General features: G+C 46.7%; 2 protein-coding genes across 2 annotated transcripts; one reads left to right on the forward strand and one right to left on the reverse strand.

Annotated features, from left to right (window-relative positions):
* Positions 1 to 342: 342 nt before the first annotated feature.
* Positions 343 to 3,339, forward strand: CBX8 (chromobox 8). Its single transcript, XM_036757834.1, has 5 exons — positions 343 to 492; positions 919 to 962; positions 1,142 to 1,207; positions 1,331 to 1,397; positions 1,651 to 3,339. The coding sequence occupies exons 1-5, from the start codon at positions 424 to 426 to the stop codon at positions 2,503 to 2,505; spliced, it is 1,101 nt and encodes a 366-aa protein (XP_036613729.1). The 5' UTR covers positions 343 to 423; the 3' UTR covers positions 2,506 to 3,339.
* An 11,529-nt stretch (positions 3,340 to 14,868) lies between these two features.
* Positions 14,869 to 23,196, reverse strand: CBX2 (chromobox 2). Its single transcript, XM_036757816.1, has 5 exons — positions 23,125 to 23,196; positions 22,939 to 22,982; positions 21,532 to 21,597; positions 18,320 to 18,425; positions 14,869 to 16,167 (listed from the first exon to the last, which is right to left on the reverse strand). Exons 1-5 carry the CDS (start codon positions 23,194 to 23,196, stop codon positions 14,869 to 14,871), a joined length of 1,587 nt encoding a protein of 528 aa, XP_036613711.1.
* Between the last annotated feature and the right edge of the window lie 419 nt (positions 23,197 to 23,615).

Raw genomic sequence — 23,615 nt, forward strand, 5'->3', positions numbered from 1 at the left:
CCCCACCCCCCCCCTCAATTGGAACTCGGGTCACGTAGCAACGCGGGGGAGAAAGCGAGAGGGGGGCGTAGCTGAGGCGGGGCGGACTCCACCTCGGCCAATCAGAGGTCGGCGGAATATTCCACTGTCCTCTCCGCATTAGCGACGCCGTTAGCAACAAGTGGGGAGGGAGCAAGAGGGGGAGGGAGGCGGGAGAAGAAGAGAGGAGAAGGGGGGAGGTTGGGAGCGAGCAAGAGAGAGAGAGAGAGACGGGGGGGGAAGGGGGGAGGGAGGTTGGGAGAGGGAGAGGGAGAGGGAGGGAGACCGGGAGAGAAGGAGGGGGAGGGAGAACTGACGTAAGCGGGGGAGTATTATGGTCTGTCGTGCGCTGGCTGCTGCTTTTTTGCTGCTGGAAGCGGCCAAAGGGGTAAGCGACGAGTCAACATGGAGCTTTCTGCGGTCGGGGAGCGGGTGTTCGCGGCCGAAGCCCTCTTGAAGCGGCGCATCAGAAAAGTAGGTGCTCGCAGGCCTCAGGCCGAGGCCCCTGCCTCTCCTCCCCTCCCCATCCCCGTGCCCACCCCCTGCAGCAGCACTGCTTCCCTTCCCCCAGGTCCCAGCAGCAGCAGCAGCAGCAGCAGCCTCGGCGGCCGTGGCGGCGGCTCTGGCTCTGGCTCTGAGGCTCAGGCTCTTTCCCTAGACTTGCAACGATACACAGATTACATGGGTGGGGGTGGGGAGAAGGGGGACGAATGTATGTGCGTGTGTGTGCATGCACTTTGTGCAGCATTTCGTGCATGGGGTGGCAGATGCACTGGGCGCATGCCTTATGCACTTGGGTTTCGCGCATTCATTTGGTGCATGCATTTTTTGCATGCATTTCTCCTGTTTTCGTCATGCATTTTTCCTGTGCACACACATATTTTACCTTTGCATCCGCAGGGACGAATGGAATACCTCGTGAAATGGAAGGGCTGGTCTCAGAAGTAAGTAGGTTATATGTAATTCGTGGCCCTAGACTGTTATTAGGGAGATTTTTCTTCCTCTTTTTTTTCCCCCTTCTTCTTTGCATAGAGATACAAAAGAAAGTTGCACATACTACCCTTTTCTAGCCTACCTCTCACCCCCTGGAACTTATTTTACCTTCTCCTTGACCTTTTCATAGGTATAGCACCTGGGAACCCGAGGAAAACATACTAGATGCCCGACTTCTCGCAGCCTTTGAGGAAAGGTACAGGCCATTCCAAGCTCTCCGTGTCTCACTTAAAAACATGTAGATGTGGCTTTGATCCAGCCCGGAATGGGAGTTCGGATTTGTTTTCTTTCTTAACACCCCCTTCCCTCCTCCTCCCAGGGAACGAGAGATGGAACTGTATGGTCCCAAAAAGAGAGGTCCCAAGCCCAAAACCTTCCTCCTCAAGGTAGGATGCAGCTGCCAATGGCTGGGAGGGATATTGTTGGGACAGGTAGGTGTGTATGGTGGTGAGAGAGTTCTCTAGACTGATAGACTGGTAGACCGGTAGGGGAGTTCGTAAAAGTATCCTCATTCAGTCCCTGAGATACTCCTGGGCCGGTTGTCATTCGGCAAGCAAAGGGTGGTAAGGGGAGGGGATTTGGGGGAAGGGTGGAGGGCTCAGCCCAAAAGCCATTGACATCCCTGTTTCTCTTTTGCAGGCACAGGCCAAGGCTAAAGCAAAAACTTACGAGTTCCGGAGCGACTCAGCTCGGGGCATCAGGGTCCCCTACCCAGGACGATCTCCCCAGGAGCTTGGCTCCACTTCTCGAGCTCGGGAGGGACTTCGAAACATTGGCCTCTCCCCACCTGGGAGCAGCAGCAGCACCAGTACCAGTAGCACCTGCCGAGGGGACTCAGCTCGGGAACGGGACCGGGACCGGGACCGGGGGACTGGGAGACCGGACGACAAACCTAGCTCCCCAGGGGATAGCTCTAAGAAACGAGGCCCCAAACCCCGGAAGGACCTTCGGGATCCTTCCCAGCGGACCTCGGGGGAGCCAGGGGACAGTCTTGGGGACTACCTCAAAGGGAGGAAGATGGAGGATGCCCCCTCTGGGGCAGGCAAGTTCACGGCTGGGCACAGTGTAATCCAACTGGCCCGAAGGCAAGACGCAGATCTAGCCTGCACAGTGGCTAGTCCCAGTGGAGGTGAGGCCGGGGGTAAACTGGCTGTGGACACCTACCCACCCCGAGTCATAAAGCACAGGGCAGATTTTCTGGAGGCCAAAGGCCAGAGTGGCTTGGACTCTGGAGGCCCTCGGGTCCGACATGGCTCCGGCAACCCAGGTTCGGTTGGGAGCTTGTATCGGGACATGGGGGCCCAAGGGGGTAGGCCCTCCTTGATTGCCAGGATCCCTGTAGCCAGAATCCTCGGGGACCCTGAGGAGGAATCCTGGAGCCCATCCTTGACCAACCTGGAGAAAGTGGTGGTCACAGATGTGACCTCAAACTTTTTGACCGTCACCATTAAGGAAAGCAACACGGACCAAGGTTTTTTTAAGGAGAAAAGATGAATTTCTGGAGTCCAGCCAGAGAGAAAGCAGGAGGGAGTGAGAGACAGAGAGAGAAAGGAAATTTGGCATAGTACTTTTTATTTCTGGATGGGATCTAGCCAATTTGCTGATCCTTTCCTTTCACACCCCTCCTCTTCCTTCCCCAATCCATCCCCAATATTGGTTGGAAAGATTATCTCTAGAGTTATATTTTCTATTAGATGTAAATATGTTATTTAAGAAAATATCTAAATATATATATATTTCAACTCTTGAAGTTGTTTTATTTAAAACAAGAGACTCAAATGTGGATTAGTTACCACCCTGAATGGAATACCACCCTGAAGACTTACTGAGCTCCAGGCAGGAGGAAACCAACATACAGACTAAATGATGGTTATGCCCAATTCTGTCCTTTTGACCTTTTTTGATTTCTGATGTTCTGATGCTTTGGAGGCACTGTGGACACTGAGAAGGCTGGGAGTTTGGGAGGGAGGGAAAAACCTTGTATGTGTATGGAAGTACTCCTGTAAGGCTGAGGGCTCCTTCCCTAAAACATGGATTGTGACTAGAGGTGTTGCTAATAACATAATCCAGGTAGTGTGGCCAGGCTGTCTTCTCAGACAACTAGGTATGAAGAAGCTATATTGAAACCACAGGAAAGCACGTCCCTCTCCCATTCTTCCACTGGCTGACTGGTCATGGAAGAGCTTTTTCTTCTCCCAAGAGAAGACAATTAGTCTTTTTAAAAAAAAAGGATTAAACATCTATTAGAGTGAAAAGTATTAACCTGAATTACCTTTTTTTTTTCCTCCTGCTGATGAAGGTGAGCTTGGGGAGCAGGGGACATGTCCAAGGAACAACACTAGAAATGCACTTTATAGGAGATAAAGCATATATGATGCTCTGTGTGTATACACTCGCAAATATATATTATATATATATATACACACACAGTATGTATGTATAATCTCTTTCCCTTGGTTCCTTTCCTTACTCCGTAAAACAACAAACATAATGTGTTTACATTCCCGAAATGCCAGGATAAATTGGGAGAATTGCCTGTCACTACCCAGAGTGCGGGACCATCGTTCTTTCTGCAAGAAAAGTGTTTTGGGTTTAAACTCCCCCAGCCCCTTCTCCGATTTTATCCTTGGAGGGAGAGGAGGACCCAACTCCCAAGAAAAGTATTATGTCTTTCTTCTCTTTAGGGATGCCGAATCGCCCCCGCCCCCCATTCCCCTCCGGCTTTCAGAGAGAAGTTGCTCTCACCCCACCCCCACCCCCGGCTGAGGCTCCCATTGCTCGCTCAGCTGGAGCGGGGTGGGGGCGGGGCTGGACCGCGGTGGGGCGGTTGGGGAGTCTTCGCTTGTTCCGCTCCTCACCTTGCTCTGAACCTCGGGATGGAACCCCTGCGTTTCGTCTGGACTCAGAGCTGGGGGAGATTGTATCTTCGAGGCTCAGACAGGAGGAGGGGAAGAAGGAGAAATGCAGTGTTTCTATCCAAGAATGTGCACCAGAACTTTTACTGTTTTTTTTTTCTTTCTTAAAAGCAAAAGCTATAATTTATAGGCTTTTTCGATTCGTGGAGTGTTCTCTATTTGAACTCTGTATTCAAACTCGGCCAAGGGGAGGGGGAGGAGAAGCGGGGTGGATTTGGAGACCTGCTAGAGACGGAGGAAGGAAATGTGTATATACATACATACTTAGATGTGTATGAATGCATTTGTAAGTATGTATCTATATCTCCATACACGCATATATGTATATGTGTGTATATATATGGGAGTATATGTGTCTATATATTATATCTCAATATAGGCATGTTTCAGAACTAACTGCGGCTCAGAGTCTTTAGATATTCGGTCATCTCTTGGTTTAAAAGCACAAACCTGTCCCACAATCAGTTAAAGAGCGAATACCGACCCCAACCTCTTTTTCCCCTCCGGTCTGTGTCCTGTGCTTCTAGGACCAGAGAAGCCCAGAAATTGAGGGCGTTTTCATTGGGGAACTTGGGGGCCCGGGCCGGGGTTACGTGCCAGACCCAAGCACAGATTCAGGACTAGCCTGAAGTCAGAGAGGCTGGAATGGGGAGGAGAGAGGGGATGGCTCCTGAGGTGGGGCGAGTGCGGACATCCTCGCTAGTCTCTTCCTCTTCCATCACTTGACCCCCCCACTCTCCGCCCCCTACTTCTAGGCTCTCTCTCCTCTAGACTTTCTGACCCTTGAAGGACAAAAGGGAAGACAAAATTAATAGATGCAGTTTTGTTGTTTCGAGTTGAAAATTGAAAATTGCGCCTGTACAGAGGAGCCCCCAGAATGGGCTTTTTTACCTGATCATATTTGTAAAATTGGTCTTTGAAACTTAGTTTGTATAAAGAACCGAAGTGAGCAAGTGTATCTTCTTAAATGTCGATGCTATTTTTAGCTGAAACAATACAAGGGACATGTATGTTACCATGTGTATGATAACTCGGAGATGCGTTGAGGTTATCCGACTGCCCCTTTCCTCTTCTTCCCTTTCCTCTTTACCCGTTCCTTTTTCTTTTCCTCTTCCCTTTCCCCTTTCCCTTCCTTCCTTCCTCAATTCCTCAGAGCCCGAGTTTCTCATTCCCTGTACCTTCCATCACGCAAACCGGGTTCAGACATACCGGTGGTTCAAGCCCTTCTGTTCAGGCGTCTGTGTGTGCGTGTGTATGTGTGTGTCCAGTTCACACCGCTGTACTGCGATCCAGATCAGGGGTGGGGGGGGGGGAGGTCGGGTGGGGGGAGGTGGGGAGGGATAAGGGGGAGCCTTATGTATGTAGGTCTCTACATATACGCTGAATGTGTGTTTGGTTTATTTAATTCTAAGATTTGTACAAATCTCCGAATCGATCTCCGCCTCAGAGCTAAAAAGTGAAACTTCAATACGTTATCTTCTGCAATCTGAATGTCTATATCCAATACCCGCTTTTTATGTGTTTAAATATATACTTTGTAAATAGATCCTTGTCTCAGGTTTCTTGTCCCTCCGAGACTCCTCTTTCTCTCCCCTTCCCCACTCCCTCCCGTCTTCTCCACGCTCGCTTCTGATGTCACCAAAGGCCCTTCCTAGTTTCGGGGAATCCCGACCTTGGAAAAAGGCCAAAAGCCTGCATTCCCTCCTTTCTCTTCTCTAGTCTGGGGGGACAGTGGCTTCCAGAACCGTCTTCCTGCTCTCTACTTCGAGCTCTGGGCTGGACTGGGAATTAGAGGGAACAGATGTCTGGAGGAATGGGCCTCAGGGTATCTCTCCACTTTCTGATCAGCCTTTGGATCCCTTTCCTTTAGGACCAAGCTTTGGGTCACTGTCCTATTTCTCTCTCTGGATCTCTAATGCCCCTGATTTCAGAACCCTTTTTTTTTAAAATCACTGGGCTCCAAATGGTCTGGATTTCTGGGAGTCTGAGGCCCATGGAACTAATGATTCTCATATCATCCCTCCCTGGGTCCCGGGATTCCCTGTCCTACCCTAGGCTTTCAGCTGGAAACATTTCCCGCCCCTCATCATGCGTGGGAACCCCCCTACCACCATAGGCCCGACCTCCCCAGCTCTCCCCGAAATGGAGCCCCTCGGGCCTATTGATTGAGGAATTTAATTCTCGGGTATTGCTAGGCAACTGCTTCCTCTTGGAGCAGAGGAGAGCTCACTGATATGATTAGTTAACCAAGAGCTCAGGAAGGAGCAGAAGCTGTTGCCTCCCTTTCCCTCCTCCTGCCACTCCCACCCCCTCTAGCCACAACCACCCCTATCCCACCTTTCTTGACCAGGTGCCCAGCATATCCTGAAGGTTTCAGCTTCTGTAGTTCTTTTCTCCTCAGCTTGTGGTGTTGTGTGTGTGTGTGTGTGTGTGTGTGACAGACAGAGACAAAAGAGATGAAGAGAGACAGAGACAGTGGCTGCAAGGACGAGAGAATGGGTCAGGCAGAGAGAATATTGGATCTCCCAGGGTGAGGAACTGAGGCACTAATGGGTGAGGTGCTGTTTTGGGAGCTCCCAGACGCTTAAAATTTCCAATATTATCTGGTCCAATAAAGATGCTGAGAGGGAAGATCTGCAAAGGGGTAATCGATTAGAATCCATCTTTCCAGATAAATGAGACTTTTTGGTCCCAACACAAATAGCAACCATAGATAGATATTACTTTTGGCTTTCCCTTTTCAAGTGGGAAGGGTAAAGGGTCATGGCATGTATAAACTCTTAAACATACTTTCTCCCAATGGAACCAGATGTGAGGGAATCTTGGTTGGAGCCCTTTCCTCCATGAGTTGACAGGGTGAATACCATTTTGACTGGTCCCCAAATCAGTTGCTTCCCATCCTTCCCAGGAATAGTCCTGTCTGGGAGAGAACCAAAACTAGGACGGGAGGGTAGCAGACCAATTCAGGGAGCAGAAGTGAGACTGGGCCTTTAGGTGGGCAGGTCACGAGACAAGGTAATTGTCTACTTCCAGAAGGGAAGTGTGTGAAAATTGACTTGGCCTATCTTTGTGCTTAGCAGGTTGAATTGTGCCTAAATCCATCTCCTATTCCTCAAGAACTGAGGCCAAGCCCTAAGTCCCTAGCCCCAGTCTTAGAATGCTTTACCTTATGCCTTCCTGAGACTTTTACCCAATCTGAGAGATTTGCAGCCAGCTTTGGGAAGTACAGATTTATCTAGGACAGCACTGGTGTGCTATGGTCTACAGGGTCACGAAGAGTCAGGCACCACCGGATGACTGAATGATGTCAATGACAACAACAGATCGGTCTCTATGCCCCATTCTTTGATGTTTATGAAAGAAACAGGTCACAGGTGAAATTAAAGTTATAGGACTAGTAGGGACTTTAGAAGTAATCTCTTCCAATGCTCTATTTTTTTTCAGATGGGGAAATTGAGGTCCAAAGAGGTCTTTGCTCAAGGTCACACAGGGACTTAGTGGAGGAGCTTGTATTCAAATCAGGTCATAGGATCATAAGTTAAAAGCTGGAAGGAACTTTGGAGGCCATCAATTTCCTAATGAGGAATGGTAGGTGGTAAATAGCAGAGCTGGGAACTGAATGCAGTCCTTATGATTTCAAACCCAGTGCCCTTTCCACTGTATGGATCTGCCTTGTTGACTCTAGGTCATTTGACTTCTACACCCAGCGTTTTTCTACTATGCTATACTATACTATATACCTCAACGAGTCAGGAAGTACTTTAACTCTCCTCAGCATTCCCCAGCCAATGGTGTCTTGGGATGGGTGTGGGGATGTAAAGCATTTGAAGACTGTTTTTCAATGTGGAAAGAAGAAAATTAGAATTTGGAACAGATTTTCCCCTTAAACTTAGCAGCCATGAAATCTAGACAGAATTTCCTCCTTCCCCGTCTCCCAGGTGTCTTCGACGCTCAGGCTGACTTACCTACTTCAGTCCATTCCTCCAAGCTTTCACTGAAAACACAGAAGACTTGCTGTGAGCAAGGATTTTGGTGTCTTTTCTTTCCCCCAATGTCTAGAAGTTTCAATATCCTCTGCAGTTCACCAAGATCATGGGGGAGGGCAGTGTATAAGGAGGTACTGATATTTGGGACCCTCTGCTTCCTGTGGTTCCCTGTGTCTTCCTAGAGCAGTTTCTGTCCAATGTTCTCTCAGCATTAACTCCTACAGTGGAATACTAGAGATGCAAGGTAAATTATAGATGCTTTGAGGTGAATCCTCCCTTTCTGGTCCCCAACACTTTAGGACTCATAAGCTGCTTCTATAAATACGGACCGAAAGGCTCTATGACATCAAAACAACCATGTTTAATTCTAGTCCCTGAACAGCCACCAAATTACCTGATGTGGCTGTGGGCAAGTACCTTCTATCTGGGCTTTAGTTTTCTCCTTTGTAAAAACGATGGGGTGGCTAATAGGCTCTAAGATCCCTTCCAAGTTGCAAAAAGGAATTAAATAATTCTAATTTAAAAAAATTCTACCCCTTCTCACTGAAGAGAAAACATCTCTATTAGGATAGGAGCAATGGATAGAACTGGAATCAGTTTGAGAAATGGTTTTTTTCCCAGTTGTATCTGACTCAAAGTAATCCCTGGTTTCAGAGGACTCAATTCTGTTGTTATACTATCGATTGATGTTAAATAATAAAAGCTTACATTTATATAGTGCTTTAAAGTTTAAAAATGCTCCACATATATTATCTCATTTAAGTTAGGAGAAGAAGAGTAATGGCCAGTATCCTTGAGCATCAGTCGGAGATTGAGGGAACCAGATCATTCAGAACCTGAAAGGTGAGAACTGGAAGGAGAGGCTCGTTGTGGGATGGCCCTACAACTTTCATTCAACAACTCTTCCTGCTCAGGCCCACTGAAGAAGGGCCTAGCCAATAAAATGAAGAGAGCTTAAAAATATTTATCCAAAGGGGTCATCGCACACCCCCTCCCCCCACCAAACTGTATTCAAGTGCTCTGTCTTTACTAGGCAGAGCCAGTGGGATTGCCTATGGCTGTCCTATTGCGCCCTCTAGGGGGTGGAAACAGGTCTGCTATCGGATAACCTTTTGGATAAATTAAAATACACATGCATACAAAAATGACCATCACTACCAACTATTAACACAACTCAGTACCACTTCCCATTTCAAGAATCTTCCAGGTTAAGATGAAAGAATCCCTTCTACTCCCTGCTCCCTTTTATGTATCAGCAGTATTCTAGAGTGGTGGGGAGCTGTTACACCCAAAGTGGCTTGCAGTAGGGAAAGGGCAAACCCTTGCCTAGGGAGTGAGGGAAGTGGTACCCAGAAGCCCCCTGCACATAGCTGCCGGGCACACACCTGTCCTTCTGGTATAGGATGGTCTCTAGAGTGGAAACATGACCAGTGGATGTCCCAAGGGCTGGGGGTGGGGAGGCAGAAGGGAGCTGAGGAATGTCATGCCAATCTCTACTTTGCCCAGCCTGGATGCATAGCATATTCCCTGGCCCTTGGGATGCACTCTCTTCTATAGTGCTGACCCCATTCTTCTCCCAAGGCTAGCGGATTAGTTGATCAGATCAGCAGCGCAGAAACTAACAATGGCTGGTGTGGGCCGGCGTCCTGTATCCCATCTGGCCCAGCTCTGGAGACATTGTTGAAACTGGGTGTCAGGAAACAGAGATGCAATTCCATGCCCAGAGCAGAGGCTAGCTGGAGGCCTGCTGCTCTTTAGGCAATTCTTAAGAGCAGCTTTTGGAGAGCAAATTATAAACTCTTTCAGCCTGTTCTTCAAGGTCAGGAGATAAGAGGCAACGGTATTACCTAGCACATCACTACATTCCTACCCCATTCCACTCTTAAATCACTGTGATTTCAAGTTCTCACTCTTTTCTGGCTGGGTTGAATGGTGCATTCCTGTTGTGTGGTCGAAATCTTTACCAGAACTAAAGAATCCAGGCCTTTGCCTTGCTAGCCATTCAACCAAAGACCAGGCCAGCAGCCAGGCCAAATTTCCTCTTACTTCAAAGGAAGCTAGGTTATCCCTGGAGGGTTGAAATTTATGAATAAATTCATGCTGAGGGTAATATAAACCTGAAAGGCTCAGGGAAGGTTATGTAATAAGCAAATCATCTTTTTATTATGAGCTATGGGTTAGTGGTGGCAGTCTTACAGTTTCACATGTTTAATGGCAAGTCCCCTGGAATTTAATAGTGGTGTCCTTTTAAAGCATTACCACATGTTGCATACTCAAGGACTGGCATAGCTCTCCAACATCATTCCAGTGTTTTTGTTTTTTTTTTTTAATTGTAAATAGCTTCTGTTCTCCAAGCAGTTAAATACAGCAGTGGGCAGGGAGATCAGAAGAGAATCCAACACAAGGTGAACCCTACATCTGGCAATTCTTTATTCTCTTTTGAGAAGCAATTTTCCCACCCCAGCAACGTGGCCAGTCTTACAAAGGTGCTGTTTTCTGTCCTCCCACCCACCATACTACCTATACCCCAGGCTCAACTCACCTTGGGAAGCAGAGAGGAAAGAAAAGGTCATTTTGAGCTTTCGGCTATCACATTTGACACACGAAGTTGAAAAGTTAAAGATCTTTTATTGATATACTAACTTATTAATAAAAAAAGTTGTACAAAACCAAATGACACCATTTGCTAGTGTTTTCTTTTCCTGTAAAATAAATTAAGAACAGTCTAAAAAAAACTGTAATCTATACTATAGTGTTAGTTTTCCCAAAACACTAGAGAAACACACACAATCGTGAGATGCAAATAAGAAAATGATTTAGGCATCTGAATACAACTTTCTCCCTAAATCCCCCAAACCACTATGGGCTTCCTTGGGGGGATAGAGGAGGGGGAAGGGGAAGGCACATTTCCCCCACTAGTTGGTTTTAATTTAATATTTGGGCTGGGCTGCTGTCCTGTTTCAACAAAGACCTTAAGCTTTTCCATGGTAATAACATATCCACTTTTGTTCTGTTTTCTAAAAGCAAACAGCTGTAGTTTAAAGCAATTAGAAGTGGCATACATGAATGATTTGGCTTTTTTAAATTAAAAGAAACACACACACAAATCAAGCCAATCATTGGCACAGTTACAAGAACAGTTCTTTCTTTTGTTCTTCCCTACCCCCCTTTGCAAACAAAATTTTCTTTAACAAAACCTTCAGGCCACAGCCCTTCATATCTATCAGAATCTGAGTGTAACAAAAAAAGAACACTCTTTTTTGGTACAAAATATATATATATAAAAATATATACTAAACCTCTAAGGAAGATGACAAAATTGACCACTTCTTCCTGTCCAATAAAAAATAAAAGAGAGGCAAAAACAGGATAAAAATATCCATTCAATATACAAATACTGCCATATATTTTGCTTAGGAAACCCTTAGAAGTAAAAAAGTAGCAACAAACCTTAAATCAGATGTTTGATTGACACCTAGCTATACACATGTGCGCACACACAAAAAACATAGCAGCAAATTTTTTGGGGGAAGAAAGGTAGACTTCTAAATGCTAGTTTTGTTTACTGGTAAACATATGACACCAGCTCTGAACATCTGTCCAACACAGATGAAATAAAATGCAAAATTCTTCAGAGAAGTGTCTCTTTCAAATGTGCGAAAAAACACATCTCTTTCATATATGAGTCACTGGGAGTAAAACAAAACACATAAGGTTGAAATGTTAAGCAAAAGGGGGAAAAAAGACAGAACTGGTTAGAAATAAGGTGTTTCCTGATTGAACTTTGGACTTGAAATAGCTAGTTAACAGAAAGGCACAACATCATAGTTTGGGAAAAAAAAAAAGTCTTAATGCTGTGTATGAGAGCCTTCTCAAATCAGACAAGACACCTGGGGCAAACACACTTGCTTCTAATAGCTGCAGTCCTCATTCACTAATGATCATAATTAGAACCCCTACTGTCAGCCCAGAACCTCTGCTTTACTTAGCCTGAAAGGCAGGAAAGTGCTTGGTGGGAGCAGGCTGAGAAACTTGGAAGCTTCAACTTGATGTCTTGGGAGTGGGGCAGAGGAAGGGGACGGGTGGGGGGGGGCGGGGCTCAGCTACCAGCAGTCTGTTTGCTAAAGAGGTGACTCAGAAGAAAGCTGAGACACCTGCAGAATGCGATCACACGCAGGGTATTTGGAGGTCTGTTTGGGAGGATGTGATGGGGATAAAGGACTACTAGGAAGGCCTGGTCCTAGGAACCATAAACTAATTTCAGGTTAGCTTTACTACCCTCCCAGATCCAGTTCTCCCTTCCCCTACTATGCTGGACCATGCAAGTTGACTCTCTTTTAATCCATTCTAGTATTAGAAAGTGCATACATTCCCATATAATACCCAAATAGACTGTTCTGGGAATGATGGGAAGCTTCTCTCTTCTCAATCTCAGCACTCTAGGGAAGGAGCCTCCAGATTGTGGCTAAGCAAGTACCACTTCTTTGCTACTGTAAGGAACACCAAATGAGGCAGCTTCATGCTATTCTCAAGAGCTAGGCGAGAAAGGACTTGGAAGAGATCTCCCATCCTCTTGCCCCACCGTGCACCCAACAGACATGAAACAAGAAAACCAGTTACTCCCCAAAGGCACAATAAGTTTGTATTCCAATACAATAAAGGCCAATTTCTAAGTATTTGGCATATTGGGTAAGGGCATCAAGTTAGTGTCCCTGGCTGAGGGTCATGCTTCACTACACAAATCACTCTCTTGGTTAAGCAGCCAGTCCAACCATTCCCAGATAAAGGCCACTTTGGGCTATTTAAAAAGAGGTAACCGGGAAGAACTTCTTCCTGACTCCCCCTGCCTTTTTTTTTTTTTTTGGTATCAAAAAGACCCAAGGTAGATAATTCTAGGCTGTTAGGCAACCACTGCAAGCAGAAACTACTCTCCTTAAATCTTAGACATTATATTTGAGACAGAGTAGTTTTGGAAGGAACATGGTATTATCTTGCCTCTTTCAGGATGCAGTCAGCATTTTAATCCTTACCTACCCTACTGGTAAATCCCCAAGAATCGATAGGATAAATATCTTGTGGAACGAACCCACAGTTTGTACTTTTCTAGAAAAGAGAGCAGAAGGCTGAACACCTGTTAACTGCCCAGCGGCTAGATCTTCTGGAGATTTGTTTCGCACTTTTGAGGACGATGTCCCATCCTCATCTATATACCATCCTCTCATTCTACCTCTAAATGGTGATAAAATTAAACCTCTTTTCTGTTTGGTCCCTATTCCCAATCCGGGAAGGGATTATACTGCCTGTGTCTCAAAGCGGGCAGAACAACCCAGGGTACACAGGTAGGTTAACAGAAGACCTGAAACATCCTCCACTAACCTAACCAGTGGCCCTTTACAAGCTTATCACCTCATAAGCACACCACAACAGCCATAACATGGACAGAAAGGATGTTAGTACTGCACATCTGTGCAACAGCTGGGATGTATCTCAAGCAAAAAATCCAATTTCCAGGAACCGACTGGATGTAGATTCATTTAGTGGCTCTTGGGGGAAGTTAATGTGGCCAAGTGACTGGGACCATTTGGGCCATCCTTTGTGTAATCAGAAAAAAAAACGGGTCATTTTTTGGGGGGATGAGGTGGAAGTGGGTTCATTCGAGTACCCTATTGATAGAAAAGTCCTCATTAAAGATACTTCAAAAGCTAGGCTCCAGGATGAGTCCAAGTGTTGACTGAAATGAAGCTATTCCCTCTTCCCACTCAGTAGTTACCCACGAAATTCAAGAGTAAGTTTAAGATGAAATGGATGGGGGGAGAGGCGTCACCTGGAAGTAAACGGGACAAGAGCTCTTAATGTCCGTTGTTCCTAGCGCTCTCTTGAAGGTTTCTTGGCAAATGGTCTTGAACAGGAAATGGTTTGGGGCTGGGGGTACTGTAGCAGTTAACCCGGGGCTGGGGCCGCAGAAAGATAAAAGGACATATTCTACCCTAAGGACACTCCCCTACACTGCTTTCGATGTACTTCATTCTACTCTCAGGTCACAGTCCCTAGCTTTCAGGAATGTAGGGGCAAGGCAGTCACAACAAATTGCTCACTTGCCTCTGTAACTCTGGCTACTACTTATAAGAGAAAATTGCTCCTACGAAGCCTCCAGGCTGGCCCACCCACCTGTAGCACCTTCTAGACTGATACCAGCAGAAAGCAATGTAAACAACATATCCCATTTATCAAGCGGTCCCTCGAGGCCTCTTCAAGAGATAAAGGACTGTATAAAATAACGTTCCCATCTTGGGGACTGGAATGGTCAACCCACACAAGGAGAAGACTGCATGACGAATTAACCTTCTTTGCCCTTAGGTAACCGAACAGAAAGTTCACCTTTGCCATGCTGTGGCAAGAGGAACAAGGCAGATAACAAACATGGAGAAAATGAACCATTCTTAAGAACCTGTTTCTTCCCTAAGACAGCCACTCCACTCACTGAGAGCCATTTGGTTCAACCCACTTTCCTGTCAACTGATATAGTAAAGGAAAGGTTGGCGGGGTGGTGGCATGTAAATCAGCCAGCAGAAGCTAAAGCTAGCACTACCCACCTGTCACTTGAGTCTATCTAGGTCATACTAAGTAACGACAAAGAATTGGAGACTGGTCCCCTTTCCCCAATGCATCCATCCAGGCTTTACATACATACATGGGCTGGGATAAAGGACAGGGTGGTGGCTGACTGAATCCTCTATATATCTGCTAACCTGGAAGAAATAATAAAGACTGAAATCTCAGCTCTACCTTCCCAGCTGTCTTCCTTTGGGCAGGCTATAGGTCACTTAAAAAAAACAAACAGACGCTATGAGAAAAAAAAAATCGAAGAGAAGATACTATGAAAGGCTAAGAGGTTCACTTGGAGGAAAAGAGACCCTGGCACCTGGGTTGTATATAAGACAGGATGACGGTCAGCTTTAGTAATGTCTCAGGTTGAAGAAGCCAACACTGGTTGGGGACTCTTTCACAGTCACTGTGATAAGGTTGGCAGTCACATCTGTGACGAAGACATGCTCAATAAGGCTTCTGGTTGGTTTCCAGTCCTGGCTGGTTTGAATGGAGACAGACAGGTTCTGTCCTGTGGCGCCTGGGAAAGAGGCCGAGTCTCGTTCTGAGTCAGTGCTACTGCTTTCCTCGCCAGTGCTCATCTCTGACATGGCTGTTGTCTTTCGGGTCTCACCTGCAACCAGGTGGCTCTCTTGCCCAGTGGGTTTGGAATTGCTTTTCATTGTGTCCCTCTTGCTTCCAGAGGTAGCAACAACCGCACCCCTTGCTACCAGTTTCTCACCTTTGTTGGTGTCAGGGAGCACTCCGGCCCCTCTGGGGGTACCACTCCCCACTCCCTTGACAGCAGTGGGGTTGATATTACTGGTGGTTTTCAGGTTGGCAGCTGTGGGATATAGGGGAAGCACAGCACCCCCTGCGGCTCCATTTTTCATGCTCTGCAAGTTCAAAGCCTGGAGGTTCAGCTCTTGGTTTGAAGCTGGTTGAGTGCCAATGGAGGTCGGCCCTACCTTGCCCCCATTGTGTAGGGTTGGGGTCCTACCTGACTTCTGTTCGACACTCCCGGTGCTAGGGGCTGTAATGGTTCTGGCTCCTGGAATGCTGAGTCCTAGCTCCCCCTTCTGGCTTCTCACTTTCAGGTCCAATCCCAAGCCACACTTATTAGAGGCCTGGGCCTTCAGTGCCAATCTGTTGGGTCCCTCAGCTTGGCTCTGTGTCATTCTGTTCATGTAGTGCATGATGGAGCTCTGCCAGCTGATACTTCCTTGACTGGGGCTGTCGGCCATGCTCTTCATCAGGCTGGTCAAGTTCTCAGTGGTAGATGAGCCACTGGGGCCACCAGAGGTCTCCTTGGCATGGGCTTTGAGGGCAGTGAGGCTTGCCACAGGGGCAGTGAGTGAGGACGGCAGTTTGCTTGATGGTCCCAAATCCTTTCGGGTAGCTTTCAGCCCCTTTGGCAGGCTCACAGGTCTCCTAGCTGCCTTCTGTTCTGGGGGAAGAGGTTTGCGACCCCTCTTTTTTCTGATGGGATCCTTCACCTCAGGTTTAGCCACCAAGATCTGAGCTTTTTTCTGAGGTACTGGATGGGTCTCTCGGCCCCGGGGACCTCTCTTAGCCTCCAAGTCACTGTCATCATCTTCATCAGAGGAGGAAGAAGAGGTGGAGGAAGATGAAGAGCTGCTGGATTTTGATTTTGATGGCATATCCGGTTCCTATAAACAAGGGGAAATAAATTATCATCCCCCTTATTACTTAGTTCATAACAGCCCTTCTCTTCAGAGCTTAATGGTTGGTGCACCCTTTACCCTTCACTATACAGAAATGGAAACACTGGGAAAGGGAAGGAGTCACTTCTTTTACACAAGGCTATCTAAGGCATAAAAGGAAGGTATCTTGACTCACATTAAACAGCGAGTCAGTGGTAGGGTCTAGAAAAGATGGCAGGCTCTTTCCTTTTTTTTCTTCTTCTTCAGCTAAATGCTTTATTTGCTAGGCCTAGACTTCCTATGATTCCAGATTGTTAATTAACTCCCTCATCAAACTGATTTAGTCTGGTATTGTCACTCACAATCAGTCAGCACCTATTTCAGGGAACCACAGCCTAGTACCCACTTCTCCTGGGTTCCTTAGCTCTCAAACTCAAGCCTCCAATAGTGTATTAAAAATATAACTTCTCAAATACATTGTGTTCTATTTGCTGAGCCCCTGCCCCCCAATTTCCAAAGCAGAAATCCCTAACTCCATTTCTCTTGTCTCAATGTTTGGCTCTATGGTAGAATCTAAAAAAAGGAAACAATGGCCCCCCCACACCCTTTTGAGGGAATAGAGGTTGTATAAGCTCACAATAATTTAGTCACCTGTCTTAAAACAGCCACCAATCTAACAAAACTGGGAGAACCATAACTATCTCAAGCACTTGGAACTTTTGGGGAGATTTTTCTTAATTGTATATTTTTTTCAATCAATGAAAAGCTGCCTCCTCTTCCTCCTACTTCCCCCTCCCACTGAGAAAAACAAGACTATTGTTATAAATATGTATAGTCAAGCAAAACATATTGTCCATGTCCAAAAAAAAGTTTCTCAATCTGAATTCTGAAAGACCCGGCACTTTATAAAAGCATCCTTCTCTTTAACTACTTCTTCACTGCCAACTCAACCTATGTGTAAATCCATACAGATCAGGGGAGGTCTAGTGTATTCTAAGGCCTACTTTTAATTATCATTCAGGAGTTGTGGCCTTACATAGAAAATTAAAGCTATGAACAGCCTCCTATCAGAGTTTTTAAGAGAGAAAAACTACGAAACAGGACCACTTAGGCCTTTCTCAGGAGAGGGAGGCTTCAGCCAGGGGCTTGTGACCATTAAGCTCTCAAGACAGTAGCCACTGATTTTAGAGTCATGAAGTGCCAAGCAAGGTCACTTTCACTGGAGACTAGAGAAAGAAACCAAACAGGCTGACCCACAATCTAAAATTGGGGAACCCTGACTGTCTGTCTATAAATTCTCTTTGAGAAGGCAATCACAAGATGACAGATAACTCAAGTCTATGGGACTGGACCTTCCGTCTCTCTTCCCTAAGGGTAGGTGGGAATTCTTATACATGCAATATTCAACATAAAGTTCTCCATCTACCCTGACTCTTTTCTAAAAGTCCTCCTGGAGTCTGTTTCTGGCTTCTCTCTCACTTTGCCAAGAGTTTTGTGGTACATTGGGCAAGGCAGAAGGGAGACCACATTCCTAGTATTATGGCATTTTCTGAGCCAGAAAGGACTTTAGAGATCATATTCTCTATTCTTTGGTCAATGAGGGACAGCCCTGGGTCAAAAGCTTAGAGTCTGGTCTGCTCAACAAGGTGAGTCTGTGGGTGGTCTAGAACCCTAGGGTCTTTCTTATCTGCCTTGTTTCCTCTTCCTCACCTTCGGAATTAGGGAGTTTGTACATAGTTAAGGGCTTTGTGTACTTTGCCATCAAATGGAGGAGAAACAGTAGTACCAAAAAACAAAGCCAATGCTTTCCCCCCTTTTTCTTGGAGGGGAGGATCAGGAGGAAGGGAGCAAAATATTATGTGGTTTTCTAGTGCCCCCCGCTGGGAGATGCTTGGAGTGACAACAATAAGCTTCAGGCCCAAGCTGTATTTCGGTCTAAGGAAAAATTTTGAAGTGGGACAAAAGTGTAACTTCACGTTCCTGAGATCCCAGGCTGAATTTTTGTTCAAACTTTCTGCATTTTACTCAAACTTCTGCTAAAAGTCACAACCCATTCTCTACTGCCTTGCAAGGAGACTGTTATAAGATGAAGGGTGAAAGGGTAGGGGGTGAAGGTAGGGAAACGGTGCAGGAGAATTGAAGAGAACTGGCTACGAACCTTGATCTTGGAGCGCCTGCTACAAGCTGACACCACCACATGCTTCCTCGGTCTGCCCCTCGGACGCTTGCCTCTCTTCCGATTCTGCACTTCTTTATCATGCTCCCTAAAAACACAACTGTGAGGAGCGTGGCCGGCTCTGCTTACCAACTCTTCCTGTTTTATCATGACTTCCTCACTCCTAAATTCTCACCAGAAAGCCTATTCCTCCCTCACCTCCAAGGGTCAGGTTTAGAGTCAGTTCATAACTACACTCAGAAAGTGAAGTATCGGAGGGCCCCTTACCCCATCAGCTACTTAGAGCTCGTAGCAAATAGCCTCCAGATCAAATGAGATAATATTTATAAAGCACAGTGCCTGGCGCATACAAGATGCTATGTAAATACCTATTCCCTTCCCCCCAGAAGCAAGGAAGAGCAAGAGACTAACTGTACTTACATCCCTGTACTTCCCCATTCTCAAGACAATGCTCTTTTTCCCCCTAAGCATTTTGTTATACTGTACCCTAGACCCTAATTTAAAATAAAGCAATTTCATTAACCCAAGTCTAGAAAAGGTCATCGAGAGCCAGTGTCTGTATCTATAAAACAGCTTTAAACAATTCTCTAGTGACCAAAGGTTATGAAGGATGGATGAAAAGGAGCTTTTAATTCCCTAACAGAAATAGCAACAACTTGCCCCTTATCATATGCTATGAGAGCTGAACAAAGTCTCTGGTAATTTAATTGGCAAATATGAATTTCATGATCACCCAGGTGGGTTCAGATTCCAAATTTGCCATTTACTGCTTGTGTGACCTTGGGCAAGTTCCTCTCAGGGACTTTTACTCATTTGTAAACTGAACGGACTGGATTAGATGATTTCTAAGGTTCCTTCAAACTCTCAATGTGTAATCCCATCATCTCTGAAGTCCTTTACAGATGTGTTACTCTAAGGCACACCGGAGATAGCTGTTTCCTTGATTATCTCATCTGCTAAAAGATAAGAGAATAGGATCCCAGGGCCATCTTCCTTACTGACACAGCTTCAAAGGCTGAATGTCATTCTTTTTGCATCTATTTCCCACTCCTCTCCAAGATACAAATTCACTAATCTTTTTCCAAACAATTAGAAGCTTTAAAACTTTTTCCCCCCTAAAAGCAATGTGGTATAGTGGACACAGCACCGGTCTCTAGTCTGAAAATCTGGCTTTGAGTCCTGCTTCAAATACATGCTAGCTGTGTGACCCTAGGTAAGTCACTTTAACCTCTCGGTGTCTCATTTTAAAACTCTTAAGTGGTAGGATAGGTGCAGACTTGCATTGGTAGGAGTTTCCTCAGTGGGAACAACATGCATATTAATGAAATCCCAGGTGTACTCTAAAAAAAAGTTTTCCAAAGAGACCTCTCAGGGAGAAGGCAGGCAATAGCATATAATACATTTGCTATCCCTGGAGCAATTATCATTTTGTTTCCTAGAAAGTTTCAGGATACCTCAGGCCTTACCATCCACCTACCCAGAAAAGTACAGAAATTTACCAGAACCCAAAGTTTCTATTTTTCTTTGTTAAACCAGACTATTCTTCCCCAAACCTACAGGATATGAATTATATAGCTAGGGAGACTGTTGGGAGATGTTTTACATTCTGTTAACAAGTTCTTAACAATCCCTTCCAAACCTGGTCATTCTGCAAGTGACCATTCTCCCATTCCCAAACGTATTTTACTTCCAATCTCTCAAAAGTCACGACTCACATGAGAAGCCCACAAGGAACCAAGATGAGTTGGGGGGGGGGAGAGGAGAGGGGGTGGAAAATAGATGTAGCCTGAACTACATAGAACAACACTGTCAGATTGACACCAGCTGTGAAAGCTTTCAGAGTATCTAATTTATCAAGAAACCATGTCTCTATCAACAGGGAAATCACTTGCAAGAGGGAAAGTATTAATCCTATCCAGAAACAATTGTCACATATTGCTACCCATGGGCTTGTTCACAGTTCTCCCGACTGTACAAGTTCTGAAACAGCATCACCAAACGCAGCATGAACAACATTCCTCCAATTTTGATCTAGAGGAGGGGCAAGCTTTTCTCCCCCCCTCTCATTTTCCCCTGGAGAATCACTTGGGATGCATATTCCTGAACTCCAGTTTCCTGCCTAAAAATAGAGACATCTAGAATTACAGAGACAAACACAGCTAACCCTAGGGATGGGCAACGCGGCCCCACAGTGCTCGTTCAATATCCATATACTTAACAGCCAAAACAAAAACAAATGTGCTGTCCTTTATGTAAGGAGATGACACAATAGGGCATGTATTTTGCGTTTTTTCTAAGTAGCGATAATGATACACTGGACCATCCATTCTCTCTTGCCTTTTGACCAATGGCACCCATTTGTTAGCTTAAGAAAAACAGACTTGGAGGCAGTTTTATCCTGTATAAAGCTAATGGAAACTCAACCCATGAGCTACACCTTCATTGTATTATGGACTAATCGCCTATCAATAGATCAAAACAGACTACTCAATGCCCATGTTCTGAACAGGTAAAGAACTGAATAGTCAAGTTCACAACTATTACAAGAGAGACTAGTTTTTCAACGACTCACTAAACAGCAAGTTACACGAGGGGAACAGTTGTATGTTATTTAAATTTTGTCTTCCCCAGATGCAGGCACACCTTCGCACATAGTAGGTACACTTAGTAGGATCTTAGAACCTTGAGCTGGAAGAGACCAGCCTCATCCTTACTTTCAAGGACTAGGAAAGTGAGGCACAGAGAGGTCAAACGACTTGGCAAAGGTCAAATGGGTGACTGCTGAAATCTGAATCCAGGGTTCCTGACTCCCAAATCCAGTGCTATTCTGTCAATACCACACTGCTTTTACATGTTTGTTGAACTGCATCACTGAGTGCTTACTGGGTGTTTTGAGGTGCTTAGGTGCTGTAGGAGATACTAAATAAATATAACTTAGTCCCTGTCCCTCCAAGACATTTACTGAGTGCTGCAAGGATCAAATTAAAAGTCTCAAGGCACATCATGTGCCTTGAAAACATTAAAACATCAAGGCACATCACGTGCCACTAACCCCCGTTAAGACAAAAATACCACTAGATGTCCTCCCCCATTTCCCTATCTTGGCCCCCTGCACCACTGCATTATGGGACCAGGATTTAGCCCCTCCCCTCCCCCACCCCCAAAGAAACCAAGAAATTTGTTAACTTGCTCACTTCTTCTGGAAGGCTAGGAGCAGTCTTGGATCAAGGATATTTTCCTCTGGCTCCCAGCTGTTGTGTCTGGAAAATCAAAGCATTGGGCAGCGTAACACACACAGGTGACATAGGTGAAAAAGATTGCTTCCTAACAGGCCACAAGGGGCCCTTCTGTATTTTAGAGCAGATTTCTACACCACCAAAACTCGAACATTAATACTGATATGGGCCTTTAGCTTGGAACTTCAATCCCTCATTATTTCTATATCAAATGAAAAGGAAATCTTTTATTAAAACTAAAAAATGACTTTTTTTCAGAAAAAAAAAATGCAATGGTATCCGGGTGAAGGTAAGAAACCCCGTAACTCACCGGCCCAGGGGGTTGCAAGAGATTTTATGGAAGACCTAGAACCTGTAAATAAGGTGAGGGATGTCTGGCATAAAAATAAATAAGATGGTTGAAGAATTAGGCACGACGACTTGGTCATAACACAAATGTATGGGGCATGGGAGCCCATAAGTCAGGCCAAAAAGAAAAAAAAAACATTGAGAAAGGGAGGGAAAAATTAAATAAATTTAAATAAAGGAAATTTAGATAAATAAAATTTAAATAAAGAAAACGAGGAAGAGAGTCTTTTGGGAGCAAATAAATAAATTTTAAATAAAGAAAACGAGAAAGAGACTGTTGGGAGCAGCTGGGCATAAAGAGAAAGACTTTTCGAGGGATGCCAAATCCCTTTTCGTTTAAAAAACAACACACCATACATACATCAATAGAAAGCTCAGGTTACAGCAGGGAAAACATGGAGAGAGGGGTGTGCGTGTCTGTGTGTCTAGAGAACCTGGATTCCCATTTCTCTCCCCAGCGCGAGTTTGGCCATTGGGATTTCTTCCTTCACCTAAGTTCGGTGCAAGGGCGGAGGGCAGGTTAAGCGGTGTGAGAGGGACACAGGAGGAGGGGTGGTGGTGTCGGAGCAGTACAGGACCGTTCCTCAAAAAGAGTGGCGCTAAGTGGGGGGGGGGGGGTGTCAAGGAGGAGCGAGAGCAGCATGCAACAAATGGGGACGGGGGAGGCAGAGGCGCCGGGGGACAGTCGGCGTACGGGGAACCGAGCTCGGCGCAGTAGGAGGGGAGATCCCCGAGCCCAGTTTATTTGTAAACAAAAGGTTAGCCCCCACCCCCCATCCCCCGGGGGCTGAGCTCCAGCTTCCCGTTTTAACTCCTCCCGCAAACCACAAGCCGTACAGATCCCGTCCCTCCCCCCCCCAAACTTTCTAGGCTTCGCCCTCGGCCCCGAGCCGCCCCGGATCACGCCCGGAGCCCACCCCCCATCCCCGAGCCCGGGTGGGTGAGGGGCGGGGGCTTCGGAGCGCACGGAGAAGTTGCCCGGGCAGGAGGCTGGGAGCTCATTGTTCTCGGACTCACTTGGAGGACCATCCTCGCCACTTCACCAGGTACTCCAGCTTCCCCTGCAGGGAGGAAAGGGCGAGAAGGAGCAGGGTTAGGAGGGCGCCCGGGACAGTTAGGGGAGGAGGGGGGCGAGGAGGATGCGGAGGAGCCCGGGAAGGAGGGAGGTCGGTCGGCGCCCGCGGCACACCCACACCCACCCACCTTACGGAGCCGCTTGCTCAGGATGCACTCGGCGGCGAAGACCTGCTCCCCGACGCTGCTCAGCTCCTCCATCCCGCCGCCGCCGCCGGGAGCGAGGACACACAAAAAAGGGGGCGCCCGGGGGCCGCGCGCGCGCCTACCGCGCGCTCTCTGCGGCTCGGCAGCGCTCCGCTCCCCGCCCCTCGTGCTCACCCCCTCCTCCCTTCTCCTCCCCCGGCCCCAGTCCCGAGCGCGCCGAAGCCCCGCAAAACAAAGCACCGCCCTCCTCCGGGCGCGCGCGGTCTCTCCGCCGCCACTCTCCCCGCCCGCACAAAGAGCTCCGCCTTCTACCCCCCCAGGGGCCCGCGCACCTCCTCCCCTTCCCTTCCTCTTCCCCTTCTCCCACGCCCACCCGGGCTTCCAAAATTCCGAGCGGGCCAATGGCAGAGGAGGGCGGGAGGGGGAGCGCCCGCTCTGGGCTGCAGCTGCCGCTCCTGCTCCTGCTCCTGCTC

Source organism: Trichosurus vulpecula, chromosome 4, assembly GCF_011100635.1.
Source record: "Trichosurus vulpecula isolate mTriVul1 chromosome 4, mTriVul1.pri, whole genome shotgun sequence".
NCBI lineage: Eukaryota > Metazoa > Chordata > Mammalia > Diprotodontia > Phalangeridae > Trichosurus > Trichosurus vulpecula.

Coding starts and splice junctions, on each gene's coding strand:
- CBX8 (XM_036757834.1), top strand. CDS start 424: ATGGAGCTTTCTGCGGTCGGGGAGCGGGTGTTCGCGGCCGAAGCCCTC. Junction 1,208..1,330: donor CTCGCAGCCTTTGAGGAAAG/GTACAGGCCATT, acceptor TCCTCCTCCCAG/GGAACGAGAGATGGAACTGT. Junction 1,398..1,650: donor CCAAAACCTTCCTCCTCAAG/GTAGGATGCAGC, acceptor TCTCTTTTGCAG/GCACAGGCCAAGGCTAAAGC.
- CBX2 (XM_036757816.1), bottom strand. CDS start 23,196: ATGGAGGAGCTGAGCAGCGTCGGGGAGCAGGTCTTCGCCGCCGAGTGC. Junction 21,598..22,938: donor TGGCGAGGATGGTCCTCCAA/GTGAGTCCGAGA, acceptor TTGATTTTCCAG/ACACAACAGCTGGGAGCCAG. Junction 16,168..18,319: donor GCAGGCGCTCCAAGATCAAG/GTTCGTAGCCAG, acceptor CCTTGTTTATAG/GAACCGGATATGCCATCAAA.